The sequence below is a fragment of the Notolepis coatsorum genome, assembly GCF_963971535.1.
Source record: "Notolepis coatsorum genome assembly, chromosome: 12".
NCBI lineage: Eukaryota > Metazoa > Chordata > Actinopteri > Aulopiformes > Paralepididae > Notolepis > Notolepis coatsorum.
This window is the reverse complement of record NC_140176.1, coordinates 81,566,973-81,586,518: the sequence shown is the minus strand read 5'-3', so window position 1 is coordinate 81,586,518 and position 19,546 is coordinate 81,566,973. Positions and strand designations below refer to the sequence as shown.

Sequence of the window (19,546 nt, the reverse complement as noted above, 5' to 3'; positions counted from 1 at the left end):
TAATTAGTAACCTAGCAATCCTGACAAAAGCATTATACGGGGTGAAATGATTGGTTCATTCACTTTGACCAAACATTGTGTTTAGATGTAAAGCACCACTCTTTCACAGTTAGCCACTCTGCCCCTAGTGGTGGTTTACAGGCATGGCACTTTGACTCATGATTAGAGAATATCCCATTATACTTTGCATCTGTGACACATGTGTCCTTGTTTAGATGTGAAGGACCTCATAGACACTCACTCACTCACTCACTCACTCACTCACTCACTCACTCACTCACTCACTCACTCACTCACTCACTCACTCACTCACTCACTCACTCACTCACTCACTCACTCACTCACTCACTCACGGCTCACAGGCAAGACCAGTTCAATCAATGCATGCTTTGCATCTATGACACTGTGTGTGTCCTTGCTAGTTTAAGAGTGCCAACAACCTGGCCAAAGACAGATTTTTCTAAACTACCAAAAGCTCAAAAAGAGAGTCGCTTATTTGGACGCCCACTACCTCCGGAGATAAAGCAGAAAGCCGAGCCAAGCGTTGAAGACAGCGATTGTCCCAGCTTGCCAGTGGTTGGTCCCCTCCACATTGAGGAGGAGTGGAATGATGAAGAGCAGAGAAAAGATGGCTGTCCCCCAGTCAGACTGGTTGGAAACATCCCTGAAGTAAGTCCAGCGCTTGGAGGTGGCAATGGAAGAGATTTCATAGGGAGAAGGGAGTAGAAACATATTAATTCACAACTTCAGAGTTTTATGAAACCATTCAGGCTTCTTTCACAATGACAGTACAGTACGTAGTTTAAACTGTGGTATTGAATGGCTAAACCTGGTTTATTTAATTTGTTTTGGTTCTGGAGTCGTGTGGTTCTGGAGTGGTGTGGTGTGGTGTGGTGTGGTGTGGTGTGGTGTGGTGTGGTGTGGTTTGGTGTGGTGTGGTTTGGATTGGTGTGGTGTGGTGTGGTATGGTGTGGGGTGGTGTGGTATAGGTCTGGGGAGCCATGTGACAGTTTTACAACATGACTAGTGCCAATTATCTTTTACAATAGGTGTTTCTCAAGGTTGCAGGTTTATATGGTTCGACTTATTCAATTAGTCTGACATTTGACGGGCGAAGAGATTTAAATGAGATCTGCATTTTTACATAGTGGGTATTTTTTTTTTTTTACAAAAAAAAGTCATGGGTACAAGTCTGTGTACCTAATACAATTGAATCTTTACTCGTTTTCCATGGTAATTACTACAGTACCCATATGCCCCAACATTTGAAGACCAGTCTCAAGTGAACGCTACTGAGCTAAAAAAAAACTAAAACAGAGCTGCAAAAACAAATGAGTATGACACAAACGTTAAAGTAGTTGTGCTCTTGTGATTGGTTGAAGAATGCCAAGGCATATGGGTACTGTAGTAGTTACCATGGAAACGAGTAAAGTCTCAAAGATTACAGTTATATATCGTATTTGCTTCGCGTCCCGCTCTGAGCCTTATTGAGATACCCCTTATCTCCTATGATACCTACTGTATCTCCCACGAACAAATACATGCACCCCACCTGTATGGGGCCCCGCCCCCATGGTGGCACCGCCCATATAACTGTGACTCTGGTCACCAAACACTCTTCCTCTATTTTCTTTCCATCGTACTGGCTGCGTGCACCATTCGTTAACTAGCAGGATGAAAAAGATCAGAGTCATAATGTTGAAAGCTTACCGGAGGTTGCTGGCCCCTGGCATCTTCGACGCATGTTTTCGGCGACACGACGGGCCTATGTTGATGTTCCTCGTTTGATGACAGCACATCGAGGTTCAGCTGTACAAGACTGGCTGTCGGGCCAGCTTGTACTCAGGTAGGCCCTGTGTCTTCAGGCATGGGTATTAGTGTTAGTAATGCTGGTTTGTTTTGTTACACAACCATGTTGTGTGTTGGCGCCGGGGGCAGGATGGTTTGGTGAACGTTCACTGCAGGGAACGGTTTCCAAGCTGTCTTGGGCGTGCTGCTAAAACATCTAATGCTATGCTACATGCTATCGCTAATGCCGCATGCTATTACTACTGCTAATTGCTACGCTGTTCTAATGTCTCCGCCGTGAGATGTTGTCACTCTCCCTCCTCTTGCCCGGTTCATCAATGAAGGTCAGTCGGTAGCTGTTGTGGTTTTTTTTGCTGAGTCCTATTTACCTTTTTTCTGGTAAATGGGTTGACAACAGGGTAGGCCGTGGCTAGGTTTCCTAGCCAGGTATGTTACCTTGTGTTCCGGCGGGGTTTGTTGAACGGTGTTCCCATCTGGGTTGGCGTCGGGTAGTGGGGCTATGGGTCCAGCCGACATGGTAAACATGTTGCGTGTCTGTGCGCAGGCAATTGTTGTTCTGGGTCCCACATCGCCTCGCGCTAGGCTGCAGTAGTATAAGGGCAGGGCCGCCTGGGAGAAATGTGAGGCCCTGTGCGTTTTTAGACGCGAGGCCCCCCACCCCCTGAGGCGGCCCTGTGTAGTGGGCTATTGTTTCGTTTTGTCACTCTGCTATGAGAAGGTCTGTCTTGCTACAGTTTTCTCTCCTCTCAACCATTCATACTGACGGTCAATCGGTATACTGGGGGAGTAGTGCGGGGGGGGGGCTTTGTTTACCTTTTTTGGTAAATGGGCTAAACTAGGGCTGGTGTCCTGTTGTGAATATTTTGAATGAAGGCGGGACTAGTTCGCTCTGGTCCGTCTCCCCTTAACTTTGTGTGTATGGGTTTGCTCATTCTACAGTATTTTGTGGTTTAGTTCTTTTATTCATTTAACCTTTTCATGGTGCACACCACAGTGGAGGTTGCTGTTTGCAATCACCACTGGTGCTCCGTGTTAACATCAGTCCTTTGTTTTTGACATATTGAAACAATGCCCCGCCCGGCCGACGCCATGGGTGGGTCGGCCTGGCGAGTGGCTGGTGGGCTGTTAAGGCTTGTACCGCCACGGTATGGAATTGGCAACGATTAGAACTGTGTTCGAATTGCTGTTTTTTTCTATAAAAAAATGGTGTCTGGTGGAGGGGCCTTGAGGGCCAGCCGACGTCGACACATCGCGCGAGGTTGTTGACGTTATTAGCTTTGACCCAGCCGCAAGCTATAACGGCTCAGGGTTCCCCTCTCTGCAGGGGATTTTTGGTCTTCTGCTGGAGCGCGGGCGGTATTGTCCTAGGCCCTACACCGCCTCACACCGCGCAGCCAGAAGAAGAGAGAGCACGGCCTCGTCAGCGGCGATGACGAGGCCCTCGACAGGCGGCCATGTTTTTCCCCGCCGGAGGTATCCTGGGCGTTGATTCGACAGGTGTCCACAAGGCCGACAGCCTTGGCGGCCGAGGGATCGGCCATGTAGGATGGGTTCGGCTTGAACAAACAAGCCGTCACCGTCCTGCCCCGAGCAGCCCGCTCTCCGATCACTCCCTTCCCCAACACCAGCGGAAGAAGTGGGCTCTGATTGTTTCCTTTGGCTGCGGGCCGCGTGCCTTCGTTGATGCGCGGGCGGCCCCCCTTTTTCGCTTCTCATGGGGACAGGGGCTGACACCCAGTTGATGGCTGAGCCTGGGTCTGTCCGTGAGAATGTTGTGCTGTCAAGCGGCTCCCACACCTTGAACTGTGTTGGTTGAGCCTGGTGTTACGTCTGTCAACTTAAGTGTTGTCAGCAGGGGGGCTCGAAACCTTTTGAGGCACACAGTGCGGGCTTCCCCGGCCTCGCCTTCGCCAGGCCAGGTATCATGTTGGTGCCTCCCACTCCTGAAATATTGGCAAGTGGTCGCAGCTCACATGATTTGGGGTGGTAGTAATATCACTGCAGGGCTACGGTGTGTAGGAACCCATGGGGGCCTTACACCTTGCATGTCCGGCTGCAGAACAACTCCTTCAGCATGTTCTGGAGGGGTGTTCAGTGGGGGGGCTTTTTTCATCGGAAGCCCCCCGTATCAGACCGGCCCTTTCTGTCGGGGTTCCCCCTTGGGTGCGATTGCCTCGTGGGTGGTGTCAGGGTCAGGTGTTCCGACACGGAACGCGCTCCTCGCACGGTTCCAGGGTTGGCTACGCACAGCGGGGGGACCGGGCCAACTATCTACAGTTCCTGGCGGACCTGCGCCACGTGACGGCGGGTGCGTTGGGAGTGTCGTCACATATGACTACGGCAGTACCATATGTCGAGGTGGATGGAGAGAACGCTGTGGCGGGGACTTGTGTTTACACAACCCCACCCGTTTTCAGGTTTGGTACAGACCCTATTGTCAGGGTCTCCAGCAGTGACAGCTCTGGTCAACGAGATCCAATCTCTGTGGACGAAGCAAGCCATCGTCGTGGCGTTCTCCTCCCGGTGTTCTCTGCCCGAGAAGTTGGGAGGGAGGGGTGTAAGACCCAGGCTGGACCTGTCCCATGGGATCGTCTCCTACCTGTTGAACACTGTCAGGTGGGGGTCTGGTTCTCCTCCATAGACCTGTAGGATGCGTATGCGCATCCCCGATCTTCCATCCTAGGGCTTACCTACGCTTCCTTTGCAGGGTTAGCGTATGAGTACCAGAGGCTGCCGTTCGGTTTTCTCTGGCTCCCCGCATCTTCACCAAGTGCGTGGAGGCCGCACTGGGGCCTCTGCGTCGTCCGGGGTTACGGAGTGTTCTGCCCTGATGACGTTCTGGTCCTTCGCGGTCAAGGTGGATCGTCAGGTCTCGTACCAGGCAGGTCTCTACCAGCCTGGGGTTGCTGTAGACTGGATGTAGAGTACTCCTCTTCCCAGTCAACGGTTGGAGGGCTATGGGCATCCATCTCATTGCGTGTTGTCAACACGCTCGGGAGGTTCCGTCCTAGGACGGTTACGGCGCTGTCTCACGTCGCGTTTTCACAGACGCCTCCCTCGCTGGTGACGCGTCGGGCCAACGCAGTAGGGGGCAGCTGGCAAACCATGCTGCCCGGTCTGCGCTACGTTCAATGTGTTGGTGTTGAAAGCGGTCCTTCTGGTCCACAAATGGTGTTGATCAGGACGGACGATACGACGTCAGTGTCGTGTATCGACAGACAGGGAGGAGTACGCTCCACCTGTCTGCACCAGGCGGCGGGCGGCTGGCTATGGGCGTCCTCCATCTGCGCGGCCTGAGGGCTCCCCACATCCCCGGCAGGGAGAATGTGGGTGCAGGTGTACTGTCGCGGGGCGGTCCTCATCCTGACGGGTGAGGATTACGTCTGGACATGGCCAGGCAGGTCTGGGACCGATGCCGTGCCGCCAGGGATTCTTCCCCATACATCTGTTAGGTCAGTTGTTGGGACGGGTACGTTGGGGGGCGCAGGTTCTTGATCCTGATGGTGTTACCATCTGGAATGCGCATGCTCCCTCCACTGTCGCGCTTACGCGGGCAGATGACGTATGTTCCAAGTGTGGTGTAAGGCGGGGGGCCGGGACTCAGTCTCCTGCCCCCTGGATGCTGTCCTTAGTTACCTCCAGTCTCTCCTTGATAGACTGTCGGCTTCGACGGTGAGGGTATATGCAGCAGCTATATCCTCCTATCATGAGGGGTTTGAGGGGATGTCTTGTTCAGCCACCCTCTTGTGAAGCGTTTCCTGCTTGGCGCTCGACGCGTTAAGCCGGTGCAACGCTCCTTGGCTCCGACTTGGGATCTTCAATTGGTCCTCGGTCGGTTGTCCTTGGCCCCGTTTGAGCCGCTCGAGCAGGCGCCGTTGGGACAGCTGTCCTCGCATTCAGGTGGAGTTGACTGCGCCCCCCCTTCATTAGGAAGGATGGGGTGACAGGGCTCCCCGCACCCCTTGATGTGGGCTTACGGGTCCTCAGGGGGTACATTTGTCGGGCCTCGCGTCCGCTCTTCCCCATATCTCAATAAGGCTCAGAGCGGGACGTGAAGCAAATACGATATATAACGATAGGTTATGTAGATAACCTAGTTATATTAGTATTGGCTGAGCGTCCCGCTCTGCGCGGCCCTGAGTTCCCTCTTGAGGGATCTTTTCCTGGGACGGGATTGGGCGAGGAAGAGTGTTTGGTGACCAGAGTCACAGTTATATGGGCGGTGCCACCATGGGGGCGGGGCCCCATACAGGTGGGGTGCATGTATTTGTTCGTGGGAGATACAGTAGGTATCATAGGAGATAAGGGGTATCTCAATAAGGCTCAGAGCGGGACGCTCAGCCAATACTAATAACTAGGTTATCTACATAACCTATCGTTTTTCATGATTGCTAAAACACAAAACCCAATACCCTAAACCAAATGACCAGTCCCTAAACACATAAAACTAGCCCCCATTTGCCAAAACCATAAACACATTTCACCTGTAGAGACAATTCATAAAACTCAATACCCTTTTCTCGCAACTCTAAACACATTTTGTCTTGCTAAAACACATGTTGATCATATGCACATTGAAGCTCATGTGATGCAAAATGATAGCCACAGTCAGCAAAAGTTGAACACAATGAACACACCTGGTGTCATTGATAAAACACAACGACTCAAAATGTAAGACACTTGTTGCAAATTATGTGACCACACTTATAGGCCAGCGCAGAGTGCACAGTTTGCTGAAGGTTCCAAAGGATTTTTCTTTTCTTCTTTGGGGGTGGGGGGCAAGAAGGATGTGTGCAAGATGCATTACTGTATAGGCCTATATCGTACATGTATAGGTCATGTTTCCAAATGCAGTATGTATACTGTTACTGTATTCAAATTGCTTACAAAAAACTGTGACATATTGATAAGGATAATGGAGTTATGTAATTACTGTAAAAAATTTTTTTAAAACATAACATTGAGTTTTAAATTTGTACATGTATTGTGTGTAATGGATCCTCCGTAGTGTTTACACATTTTTGCATTTAGTTGTGATACATTTTTTTTCCGATTGCTTACTGTAAGCACGATTTTGAAAACAAGGCCCGATGTTTCAAAACACTACACACAATTAGTACAACCACACACACAATAAAAAGAAAGCTACTGTATATTGTTGTAACTCAGTTACCTTCTCTGCTCTGCATTGTGTATACATTGTATTATACTGTATATATGTTGAAAATTGTTTGTTTTGTTTACACTTGTTTACGTACTTGACTTTCTATTTTATACTTATATTATACTTATTTTACACTATCTTTTTATTTTATCTAGCACACTCTCAGGAGCAAAACAGAAAGAAGCATTTCATACAAAAGTATTCTGTATTTCTGTATGACAACTAATAAAGAAACTTGAAACTTGAACTTGAATAAGCAGAACACCTCAGATCCTTTGCTAAATGAAACACTCTTGTAAAAACTATACACTAATTTATAAAAACACATTTGAGTTTTTCATGATTGCTAAAACATACATTTCACAAAAATGCCCTCCCTTTTCCCAAAACTCTGAACACAAAACACACACGTTTCATATGACTTACTGTAATTATGTTTGAACCACTGCTATGTAGCAATTCTACTTCTCAATGATTAGAGTACTGTAAAGTGAAGTACACATAGAATGTGCCAATATACAATACATTCACCAAACACTACACAAGGCCAATGCTGCACACTGATGAAAATATAATATATTTCTCTATAGGCCCCTACCAAAATCAATCAACATGTCAACATTGAGAATCACAACAAAACATGTACCCCCGTTCCCCGTACCTGGATAACTGAGTTAGCCGGATAATTTCCAGTATAGCCTGACTTAAGCCGGACCTTTCTGTTCCCAGACGCTCGATTGTCTAAATCACCATGACAACAGATCAAAAAGTTTGAGCCTGGTCGAGAGCAGGGTTAACTTCATTTAGCCGGATGAACCATGGCCACGCCCCCGCAAATAAATGACAGCTCGCTTCCTGAAATGATTCTCACAGTTTAGAGATCCCATTTATACCATTCTGAATTATGTTTCTGTGCTTCGTTTTCCTAGAGGGGGCTTTTGAAATGTATAATAATAGAACTAAATGCTGATAATAAATCATATTCAGCCTATAGATTTACTTTGTCCTAAATAAAATAATGCACGTCATATACGGCGCTCGGAGTGCAATACACGCTGCAGGCGCATTGCAAATGTGAATCCTGCGGGGATATTTTTAATGAATGAAACCTATCGGCCGTTTGGCTCTGATTAGTTTCATATATTCTCCGCTGTAGATTTGCTTAACGGAGCGCCCGGATTGTGTTTCATTCAAGCATAAAATTGAAGTGTCTATGCGTGGATTGTGGTTTTTGTGGATTATGAATTACGAGGACTCTGAGGATTGTTGAATTGTATCATCACTCACACGTTATTGTGATATTGTAACTGGGATTAAAATGTCTGATGAGATGCGCTGTTTGACGTATTTGAGAAATTGAATGAGCCGTTGACGTCACATTAATGCATTTGAGAATAAAGAGATAAAACTTCATTCAAAAGAAAAATATTCGAAACACGGGTCTTTGTCCATTGATGGATACACAATGGATATATCCCGTCTAGCACAGTGGTCCAACGGCTAGTGCTCAAACCTGTCAACCCGACGGCCCGAGTTCAAAACCCCGCGTTTCCAATATAATTTTTTTGGAATATAATATTAATGATTATACGCAAAAGTAGCCTAGTTTTAAGTTAAAATATTATAAATCTACATGCATTGAGGATGTCATTCTTTATATAGCTCTCAACGTGCACCAAATTGAATTATTCCTACATTGCAAAAAGAAGAAAAAGACTAGAAGAAGTGGGATTCGAACCCCGGTCGTCTGCGTGAAAGTCAAAATGACACACTGTCACACCACAGTGCAGATAAGTAAAACATCCACCATACATCAATCAATGGGTAAGAGAGCCGTATCCTTATTCTGTATAACAGTTGAACTAATTATTTTCGCTAGCAAGATCTCATTTGATTATCCATTCCATAAACCTACTGCCAGCAGGCAAGTTTAAAGAAATATAATCTGATTGATTGGGGTAATGAGGGACTTAAAATTAGCCTATAGATTATGCATTTAACTTGTCGGCGAGGCTATTGAGCCGTACTGCAATCTGTTAATAAAGTTTTAAATCAATTAATCAATCAATGCCGTTAGAAAATCAGGATTTCTGCTATCGATACGTGCTGGCTTTTCAACTGAAGCGGCCGCGCGCACTTATCCTGGGTCTCAAGTCTGGTTCGAGTTAACGAGACTGAATCCACCTTCGAGGAACAGGAAAATCCCGGCTTCAAACATCGGGTTAATTGAATCTGGATAATGGGACTCTTGATCGACTTAGTTGAACCAGGTACGGGGAATAGGGCCTCATGCTACTACAGTAGTGTGCATATCACTGTAAGCTCAGCAAATATCAGACAAACATACTGTATCCAGTACAGGTTACAATTACAGTGGTTACAATCACAAAAACAATTAAATGAAAATAGAGTACAGAAAATACTAGACATTATCTGTTCGCCTAGCTGGGTCTGGCCAGAGAATCTATGGGAAACTGGGACATGTTTTGTTGTGATTCTCCATGTTGACATGTTGACTGATTTGGGTATATGGAGAAAAAATAATTCATCAGTCTGCATCATTGGTCTTGTGTCCAGTGTATTATTTGCACATTTTCTGTATACTTCACTCTCCTTCCATTTTGGTTGAAGACAGGTGAACTCACCTGCTGCATTTTTACTGTATAGTGCTTACTGTAACTGTATTTTCTTAATTTACATACTATTCCTATGAAACACACAAATCTATAAATGCCTGTTCCACTCTCTCTATCTTGTTGTGTTGACAGATACTGGAGGTGGGCGTGGCTGGAGCACTAATCAGCACAACAGGAAACGCCTAGGCCCGGTGTTCCCATGCTCGCTGTTAAAACACTCGCAGAGCTTAGTTGCTGGGCGCTCTCCTCATGGGACGCTGTTAGTATAGTTTGATGGCTTTGATTTCTGTTTGCATTATACAACATTACACCTATACACTTTACAATGCATGCACTCACTTACACTACTGATATCACTGACTTCATATGCCACTGTTAGTTTAGTTTAGTTAGTTATTCCTTTTATGTCTTTATTAATTAAATCCTTTGTTAATTGACTTTGCTTGTCTGCGTCTCCCTCTTTGTCATAGCCGTACGGCCGGTATGTGACTAAGTTAACACATTACCTTTATCGGTTGTAACAGAATAAGAATTAATCAAAGATTATGAACCTACACAATATGGCTGTAATACTTAGTACTTTTGATCTACAAATGGGTGGCTACGATGGAGGAAATCACAGGTGGAACCTCACTCCAGAGGTCTATGGTGTGATGTGTTTCAGTGATGTGGTTCAGTGATGTGGTTCAGTGATGTGTTTCAGTGATGTGTTTCAGTGATGTGGTTCAGTGATGTGGTTCAGTGATGTGGTTCAGTGATGTGGTTCAGTGTGATGTGGTTCAGTGATGTGGTTCAGTGATGTGGTTCAGTGATGTGGTTCAGTGATGTGGTTCAGTGTGATGTGGTTCAGTATGATGTGGTTCAGTATGATGTGGTTCAGTGTGATGTGGTTCAGTGTGATGTGGTTCAGTATGATGTGGTTCAGTGATGTGGTTCAGTGATGAGGTTCAGTGATGTGGTTCAGTGATGTGGTTCAGTGATGTCGTTCAGTATGATGTGGTTCAGTGATGTGGTTCAGTGATGTGGTTCAGTGATGTGGTTCAGTGATGTGTTTCAGTGATGTGGTTCAGTGATGTGGTTCAGTGATGTGGTTCAGTGATGTGGTTCAGTATGATATGGTTCAGTGTGATGTGGTTCAGTGATGTGGTTCAGTGATGTGGTTCAGTATGATGTGGTTCAGTATGATGTGGTTCAGTGATGTGGTTCAGTGATGTGGTTCAGTGATGAGGTTCAGTGATGAGGTTCAGTGATGTGGTTCAGTGATGTGGTTCAGTATGATGTGGTTCAGTGTGATGTGGTTCAGTGATGTGGTTCAGTATGTTGTGGTTCAGTATGTTGTGGTTCAGTGATGTGGTTCAGTATGTTGTGGTTCAGTGATGTGGTTCAGTGTGATGTGGTTCAGAGATGTGGTTCAGTGTGATGTGGTTCAGTATGATGTGGTTCAGTGTGATGTGGTTCAGTGTGATGTGGTTCAGTGTGATGTGGTTCAGTGTGATGTGGTTCAGTGTGATGTGGTTCAGTGATGTGGTTCAGTGTGATGTGGTTCAGTGATGTGGTTCAGTATGATGTGGTTCAGTGATGTGGTTCAGTGTGATGTGGTTCAGTGATGTGGTTCAGTGTGATGTGGTTCAGTGTCAAGTCAAGTCAAGTCAATTTTATTTATATAGCACATTTCCAGGCAGCGGCAGCTGGCACCAAAGTGCTTCACAGGCAGGTTGATAAAAGCAAAATAATGTGATGCAAGATATAAGATTAAAAACATAGTAAAGCAATGAAAGTAATCAAAACAAAATAATATGATGCAAGATATAAGATTAAAACATAGTAAAGCAATGGAAGTAATAAAAACAGGTAGGACACAGTAAAACTGTTAGGGTTTGAAACCGACCTCAAACGCACGGCACAGACAGGTAGTTCAGAGTTAGCCAAATACTAGGGCGTATTTATTTTCAGAGTCAAAAAGGAGCAAGTAACAATCTTGAAACAAAGGGAGACTGCCTTCAGCAGAGTTATCCGCGGCTCTGCAGATCCTCTTGGTGTTCGAGGTGGGGAAACGGTGTTGACGCCGAAGCGGCTCTGCAGATACTCCCAGCTTCAACTCGAGGTGGAAAAGAGAGAGAGAGAGAGAGAGAGAGAGAGAGAGAGAGAGAGAGAGAGATCAATAACAGTCCACATCACACAGAGGCAGTGCGGTCTCCTCCTCCCTTAGCTGAGTCCAGAACAAACAAAACGATATCTTCAGTGTTCACCACAACACACAATTTAGCTGAGGGTCAGTGCAAAACAAAAACGATAATATTCAGTGTCTCTTCTAAACACACACCCCAGCTGAGTCCAGTGCAAGCAAAATGATAATCTTCAGTGTCTCCTTTAACACACAACTTAGCTGAGTCAAGTGTAAGCAAAAATAGAACTCTTCAGTGTTCTTCAAAACACACAAAACAGAATAGTCCAAAAAGGGGTTTGGTTCAAACTCACCAAAGCGCAAGAGTAAAGCGGGTAAACGAGGCGCAGCTCAAAACGGGGGGACAAGGTCGTCACCAGCGGCAATCCACAGATGTCCTGGAGGGAGAGTAGACGAGGCACAGCAACGGGGAACAACAGGCAGAAACAGAAGTATTCAAAACGACCCGACATCGATTGAAGGGAAGTCCCAGTATAAAAAGCCTCTGGGGCGCTAATCAAAAACTATGACAGGTGCGTGCTGGAATTGATACTTGCTCCAAAAGCGTGTGGCGGGGAATGCACCAATCAACACAGTACCTTAAAGGAGCGGAGCGTGTGGCGGGGAATGCACCAATCAACACAGTACCTTAAAGGAGCGGAGCGTGTGGCGGGGAATGAACCAATCCTCACAAAAACAAAGAGGATAGGATGGCCAGGGGTCTAGTGGTGATTAAGTGGGGGGAAGGCCAAGGAGAACAGGTAGGTTTTTAAAAGTCATTTAAAAGCCTGCACGGTCTGGGCGGTCCGTACGCTGAGGGGGAGGCTGTTCCACAATCTAGGCACTGCGGTGGAGAAAGCTCTGTCTCCCCTAGTCTTGAGCCTAGTTCTAGGCACCACCAATAGCAGCTGGTCAGCTGATCTGAGGGATCGGTGGGGGGTGTGGCGGTGCAAGAGCTCAGACAGATAGGGAGGAGCCGTGCCATTTAGTGATTTAAAAACATTTAGGGCTAATTTAAAATCGATCCTAAAGCGAACAGGCAGCCAGTGGAGCGAGGCCAAAACTGGGCTGATGTGTTCATGTTTTTTTGTTTTGGTGAGGAGGTGCGCGGCTGCGTTCTGCACCAGTTGTAGGCAGCGAAGCAGGGATTTGTCGATGCCCGTGTAAAGGGCATTGCAGTAGTCGAGGCGAGTGGTGACAAAGGCATGTATCACCGTCTCTAGGTTACTTTGGGAGAGGTATGCCTTTGTCTTTGCCAGGAGTCTAAGGTGGTAAAAACTATTTTTAACTACGGCGCTGACCTGTTGGTCAAATTTAAAATTGCTGTCAAAGATGACCCCGAGGTTCCTGACAGAGGTGGAGAGGTTTGGACCCAGGGGAACAAGTGCGTCAATGAGGGGGGCCGGGGGGGCACTATTAAAAACAATGACCTCAGTTTTCCCTTCGTTCAATGTCAGGGAGTTTTCAGACATCCAGCAATTGATTTCTGCCAGGCAGTCAAGTAGTGGTTCTATTGATGTTTTATCTTGAGTGGGTTTTAAGGGGAGGTAGACCTGCACGTCATCGGCGAAGCAGTGGAATGAGATGTTATGTTTTGCCAGGATCTGGCCTAGGGGGAGTATATCTAGGAGGAAGAGAGTGGGACCCAATATCGAGCCTTGGGGCACCCCGCAGGTGAGGGGGGCCACAGAGGAAGTGAAGTCACCAAGTTGGACAGAGAAGGACCTATTGCTTAAGTAGGACCGGAACCAGTCTAAGACGGGGCCCCTAAGGCCTACGTAATGCTCGAGGCGAGCTAAGAGGATGTGGTGATCTACCGTATCAAAGGCGGCTGTGAGGTCAAGGAGTAGTAGTAGGGATGAATTACCTGCATCAGCAGCTGAAATCAGCTTGTTTAAGACACGGAGGAGGGCCGAGGGGGAGAGAGATCTAAGGGCAGAGACTTTGCTGATGAAGAAGTGTTGGAAGCCTTCACATAGAGCTAATAAAGGTATGACAGAGGGAGTGGCACAGGGGTTGATGAGGGAGTTTAGGACTTTGAACAAGGCCTGGGGTTTATTTGAATTTGTTGTGACTAGGTGTTATGTACTAGAGGCCTGGTCACTCCTGTGTCACCAGGGCAGGCAGGTGAGGGCTGCCAATTAGCCAATTAGTGCTGATTGGTTACCTGCTGGGGAGCTTCAAAGGCAGACCCAGAAACACACATGCACGGTCTGTGCCTAGAGAGAGTGAGCTGTCAGGTCCTTACAGTCCTTGTCCGTTGGGTTACCAGTACATTAGTTTATAGTTATATTAGTAGTTCCTTGGTTTAGTAGCATTTTTGAGTTAGAGCACAGGGTTTTGGTGTTGATTACACATAGGTTGCGTACCCATGAGCCAGGGTCGTAACAATTGGGCGCTCGTCCGGGATCTTTTACCCCTAGAACTTTGTTTGGTGATTTTTTTTTGTGTTGCACGGGGTGTCATCATATTATGGTTTGGGTGGTGTTCGTTACACATGGTGTAACGTGGGGGCTGAGCCATTTTCATCAAACAGGTGAGTATGCCGTATTTGTTTGTAATTTGATGTGACTACTTATGCTGTTAAAATATATAGTTTAGTAGGCACCACATGTAGATAGGGATATTATTTTCTGGTTGTTGGTTAGCGTCCGGTGCACCGCGTACTCCTGGGGCGGTCAATGAAATGATTGTATATGATCTTTGACTGGTAGCAGGTGTGGTTGAAGAAAGTTAGGTCTACAGGGCATTAGTTTAAGGGTAGGTAGGTTAGGGCGGCCAGGAAATACAGGTAGTGTGGTAGGGCTTGATTTAGTGTTTCTTAGGGTAGACATGTGGTAGGCCGGGGTTTTCTGCAGTTTAGACGTAGAAGCATATGTGGTCACATCAGGTTAGAAGGCGCACCTGTTTGGAATATTTTGTTGGATTTATTTTGTTTGTTTAAATGTTTGGTGAGCATACCTGGTAGCACCTAACACCCTGCGTGTATGACACGTCTATTTAGGGTGGGTGTGTTTTTTTTATTTTTTTTGTTTGTTTGTGCAACCTGGAAAGGTGCGCTCCGTAGAGCTCACATTTCCACCGCGTTCCCTTCTGGTTGTTATTGTTGGCAATTAGCATTATTCATGGTTCTTCAGTGGTTCTTCGTTGTTCTTCGTGGTTCGTTAGTGGTTCTTCGTGTCTGTGAGGTTGGGTGTGTAGCTTGGGGTGTCTAGTTCAGTGACAATGGCTTCCATCAGGGACTTTGTTGATCGCCCGTCTCATGACTTATTAGACAAATTTTCCAAAGAACAACTGCTCGAGCTTGCTGTGCACTACAAGGTCGAGCTTACTCCCAGTGAGAAACATTTGAAACCATCTGCCTTGGGTGCTTTGAGGGTTTTGCTCATTAGGGAACAGGTGCTTGAGGAGAGGGTGGAGGAGCCTCCTTTGTCTGACGTGTCTCCGCTATTACCTGGTGTAGAGGGTGAGTGGAGGATTAGGGAGTTGGAGTTTAAAGAAAGGCAGCTAGTGCGAGAGCGTGAGGAGAGGAAAGAGGAGCGTGAGCTTAAGGAGAGAGAGAGGAAAGAGGAGCGTGAGTTTAAGGAGAGACAAATGTTGCTGGAGCACGAGCGTGCGCAGAAGGAGCTTGAGTATAAGCATGCTGCCTTACAGGCGGGTGCTCTGCATCCAGAGTCACGTTCCGGTTTTGATGTAGGCAGGAATATTAGGATGGTGCCTCCGTTTTTTGAGAAAGACGTGGAAAGATATTTTCCCCGTTTTGAACGGGTGGCAACCACATTGAAGTGGCCTGATACCGCCTGGACACTGCTGCTACAATGTGTTTTGGTTGGTAGGGCACAAGAAGCCTACACTGCTCTGTCCCTTGAACAAAGCGCTGATTATGAACTTGTTAAAGCTTCCATATTGAGGGCTTATGAGTTGGTCCCCGAGGCCTATCGTCAGCGTTTTAGAGGTTATCGTAGGCAGGAGGGGCAGTCTTATGTTGAATTTGGAAAAGAGAAGGAGAACCTGTTTGACCGGTGGTGCACCTCGCAAAAAGCAGAGTCAAGGGAGCAGCTCAGACAGTTGGTTCTCCTAGAGGAATTTAAGAGGTGTGTTCCTGATAACGTTTCCACACATCTAAATGAGCATAAGGTATCGAAGATAGCCGACGCTGCTGTCTTGGCTGATGAGTTTGTGTTAACACACAAATCTGTCTTTGTAGAGGAGGGCCGTGTGGAGTCCAGGGGTAGTAGGCGTCCTTCTCAGGGGAGCCGGTTCCCGGCACCCGTGTCTGCTGGTCGGTTTACTTCGACTCCTAGGCAAGGTGGCTCTGCTAGTGCATTCCCAGAGGGGGTTATCTGTTTTTACTGTAAGGAGCCTGGTCATATCGTTGCTGGATGCCCTGTGCTTAAGCAGAAAAATGTAAAAACGGTGGCTCTGGTAGAAATCATAGACAGGACACCTATGCCGACATTAGAGGGTGGGGTGCGAAGTATCAAAGGTGCAGACAGGGAGCTAGAGGGCTCCTCAACATTTAGGATGGATGGATTTGTTTCACTGGTTGGTGAATTAGGATCAAGGCGGGCTATTACAATATGGAGAGATACAGGAGCTTTCCAGTCTCTCATTCTGGATGGGATTTTGCCATTTTCGGAAGATTCTTCATTGCATTCCGGTGCCATTGTTCAGGGCTTTGGAGGAGGCTTTGTGAATACTCCTTTGCATGAGGTCTCGCTAAACTCTCCCTTAGTATCAGGCAATGTTGTCGTAGGAGTGTGTTCTCACATTCCCATAAAGGGGGTGTCCTTCATTCTAAGGAACGATTTGGCCGGTGGCAAAGTGCTGGCTACTCCAGTTGTAATTCCCGTCCCTGTAGTTTCTGAGGTTCCTGATGAGCTCGCACAGAAGCATCCAGGAGTGTTTCCTGTGTGTGCGGTAACACGCGCAATGTCAAAGGTCAAATGTGACACCCATGAGGTTGTTAACTTAGATGGTGATATGACACTTAGTGACACGTTCTTTGTTGAGTTGAAAAGTGGCCCTGATGAGGGGTTTGGTAAGGTGATACCGTCTCATGAGCAGTTGGTACTAGAGCAAAACAAGGATGTCTCCTTGTCGTCCCTCTTTGAAGAGGCGGTTTTAGAGGATGAAATGGTAGATATACGTCTCAAGGATACTTTGTTAGCAATGACGTGCTCATGAGAAAGTGGACACCACCTAACCTGTCCAGTCTGGATGACTGGGGCAGTGTGTTTCAGATTGTTGTTCAGGGCACAAGGTGTTGGTTCTCTCGCCTATTCTTGGGTCTGCATTACAGGCTAAATACAGTGGGCCATACTCCATTGAGCGCAAAGTTGGTGAGGTCGACTACTTGATTAAAACTCCCGACCGCAGGCGCAAGAGTAGATTATGTCACGTCAATATGTTGAAGGCGTACAATGATGGGGCTCAGATTGACCAGTCAGGGGTCAAGCCTGTGGCTGTTCTAACAGTTTCTGCATCTCCTATTGTAGCCGACTGTTCTGTGTCGAAGGAGATTTCTCAGGGCCGGTTGCCAAACACCCAGATACTAGGTGACTTGGACTCACACCTGTCGTACTTACCACTTCCTGAGCGTACGGATGTGGTGCGCCTACTTAGACAGCATACACGTTTGTTTTCTGATGTCCCTAGTCGTACTAATGTACTCGAGCATGACATTGATGTTGGTAGTGCAGGGCCAATTAAGCAACATGCCTATAGGGTGAATCCGGAAAAACAAAGGATCTTGAGTAAGGAAGTAGACTATATGGTGAGACATGGCATTGCGGAGCCCAGTTCTAGTGCGTGGAGCTCCCCCTGCCTGCTTGTTGATAAGCCAGACTGCACTCATCGGTTCTGTACTGATTTCCGTAAAGTTAATGCAGTAACCAAGCCGGACTCGTACCCCCTGCCTCGGATGGACGACTGTATCGATCGGGTGGGTTCAGCAGCCTTTGTAAGTAAATTGGATTTGCTAAAGGGATACTGGCAGGTTCCGCTTACTCCGCGAGCACGTGAGATATCCGCTTTTGTCACACCAGAGAGTTTCTGCCAGTATACAGTGATGGCCTTTGGCATGCGAAATGCCCCAGCGACGTTTCAGCGGCTAGTGAACAAGGTCCTGGGCGGGGTAGCGTTCTGTGAGGCATATCTGGATGACCTGGTTATCCACAGTTCCTCTTGGTCACAACATGTGGAGCATCTGGCCGAAGTGTTCAAGCGGTTGGGTGATGCTAACTTGACAGTTAACCTTGCAAAATGTGAATTTGGACAGGCCACGGTTACCTACCTGGGTAAGGTGGTTGGACGTGGGCATGTGTGCCCCATTACAGCTAAGGTGGAGGCTATAGTGGGCTTCCCTGCTCCCATCACCAGGCGGGAGTTAAAGCGCTTCCTAGGTATGGCAGGGTACTATAGGAGTTTCTGTAGGAACTTTGCTTCTGTTGTTGCCCCTTTGACCAATCTGCTCAGTCCTAAGGTACCTTTCGTGTGGACTGAGACTTGTCAACAGTCTTTTGAGAGCATCAAGGGTATTCTGATTAGCGCTCCCGTTCTGTCAGCTCCCGATTTTCAACTGCCATTCAAGTTGGCAGTGGATGCTAGTGACCTCGGTGCTGGAGCCGTCCTCCTGCAAGAGGATGCATTAGAGGTGGAGCACCCAGTGTGCTACTTTTCTAAAAAGTTTGACAGGCATCAACTGCACTACTCTACTATAGAGAAGGAGGCGCTCGCTTTGGTTCTTGCCTTGAACCATTTTGATGTTTACGTGGGATCCTCCAGTTTACCCCTTGTTGTGTATACAGACCATAACCCTTTGGTTTTTCTTCGCAGCATGGTGAATTCGAATCATCGTTTGATGCGATGGAGTTTGTTCCTCCAGGCGTATAACTTGGATATTCGCCACATTCGTGGGAGGGACAACGTGCTAGCAGACGCCCTCTCACGATCGTAGTACCAGTGTTTGTGGTACCCGTTATCGCTGTTGTGGTAGAGGCCCTGACAACTAAGGGGTCACAGTTGTTTTTTGTTTTGTTTATGGGTTGTTGTGTAGTGGTTGCCTCTTGGGCAACCAGTTTGGTGGGGGAGGTGTTATGTACTAGAGGCCTGGTCACTCCTGTGTCACCAGGGCAGGCAGGTGAGGGCTGCCAATTAGCCAATTAGTGCTGATTGGTTACCTGCTGGGGAGCTTCAAAGGCAGACCCAGAAACACACATGCACGGTCTGTGCCTAGAGAGAGTGAGCTGTCAGGTCCTTACAGTCCTTGTCCGTTGGGTTACCAGTACATTAGTTTATAGTTATATTAGTAGTTCCTTGGTTTAGTAGCATTTTTTAGTTAGAGCACAGGGTTTTGGTGTTGATTACACATAGGTTGCGTACCCATGAGCCAGGGTCGTAACACTAGGTTAGAAATGTAAGTTGTTTTTGCAATTTTGACAGCCGTTTGGTAGATGGACAGAGCGCTGTGTAGGATTTGGAGGGAGACATGCGCAACCTGTCCTTCCTCCACTTCCTCTCGGCACGTCTACATGCACATCTAAGAGTACGCGTGGATTCATTTAGCCAGGGTGTGGGGAGGGGTTTTATGCGTTTAGTTTTAAAAGGTGCTACAGTATTTAAAATATCAGTGCATGACTCGTTGAACATGGAGAGATAGTCATCGATATTTGGGACACTGTTTGCATTTAAGACACATATTGGGGAGCTGGAGAAGGCATCAGAAAAGTGGGCAGCAGTGTCAGAGGTAAACGTGCAGGATTTTTTTGTAGG

The 19,546-nt window shown here is 47.1% G+C and overlaps 1 protein-coding gene across 1 annotated transcript in view; it reads right to left on the bottom strand.

The window, feature by feature from the left end:
• The window catches only part of trpa1b (transient receptor potential cation channel, subfamily A, member 1b), a gene marked incomplete at both ends in the record, with an annotated part of 185,226 nt that overhangs the window by 13,421 nt on the left and 152,259 nt on the right, over nt 1–19,546 (bottom strand). The window contains one exon of the mRNA XM_084325910.1: nt 512–681. Within this exon, the coding sequence (XP_084182036.1) occupies nt 512–681 (170 nt within the window). The remainder of the gene's footprint in view (nt 1–511; nt 682–19,546) is intronic.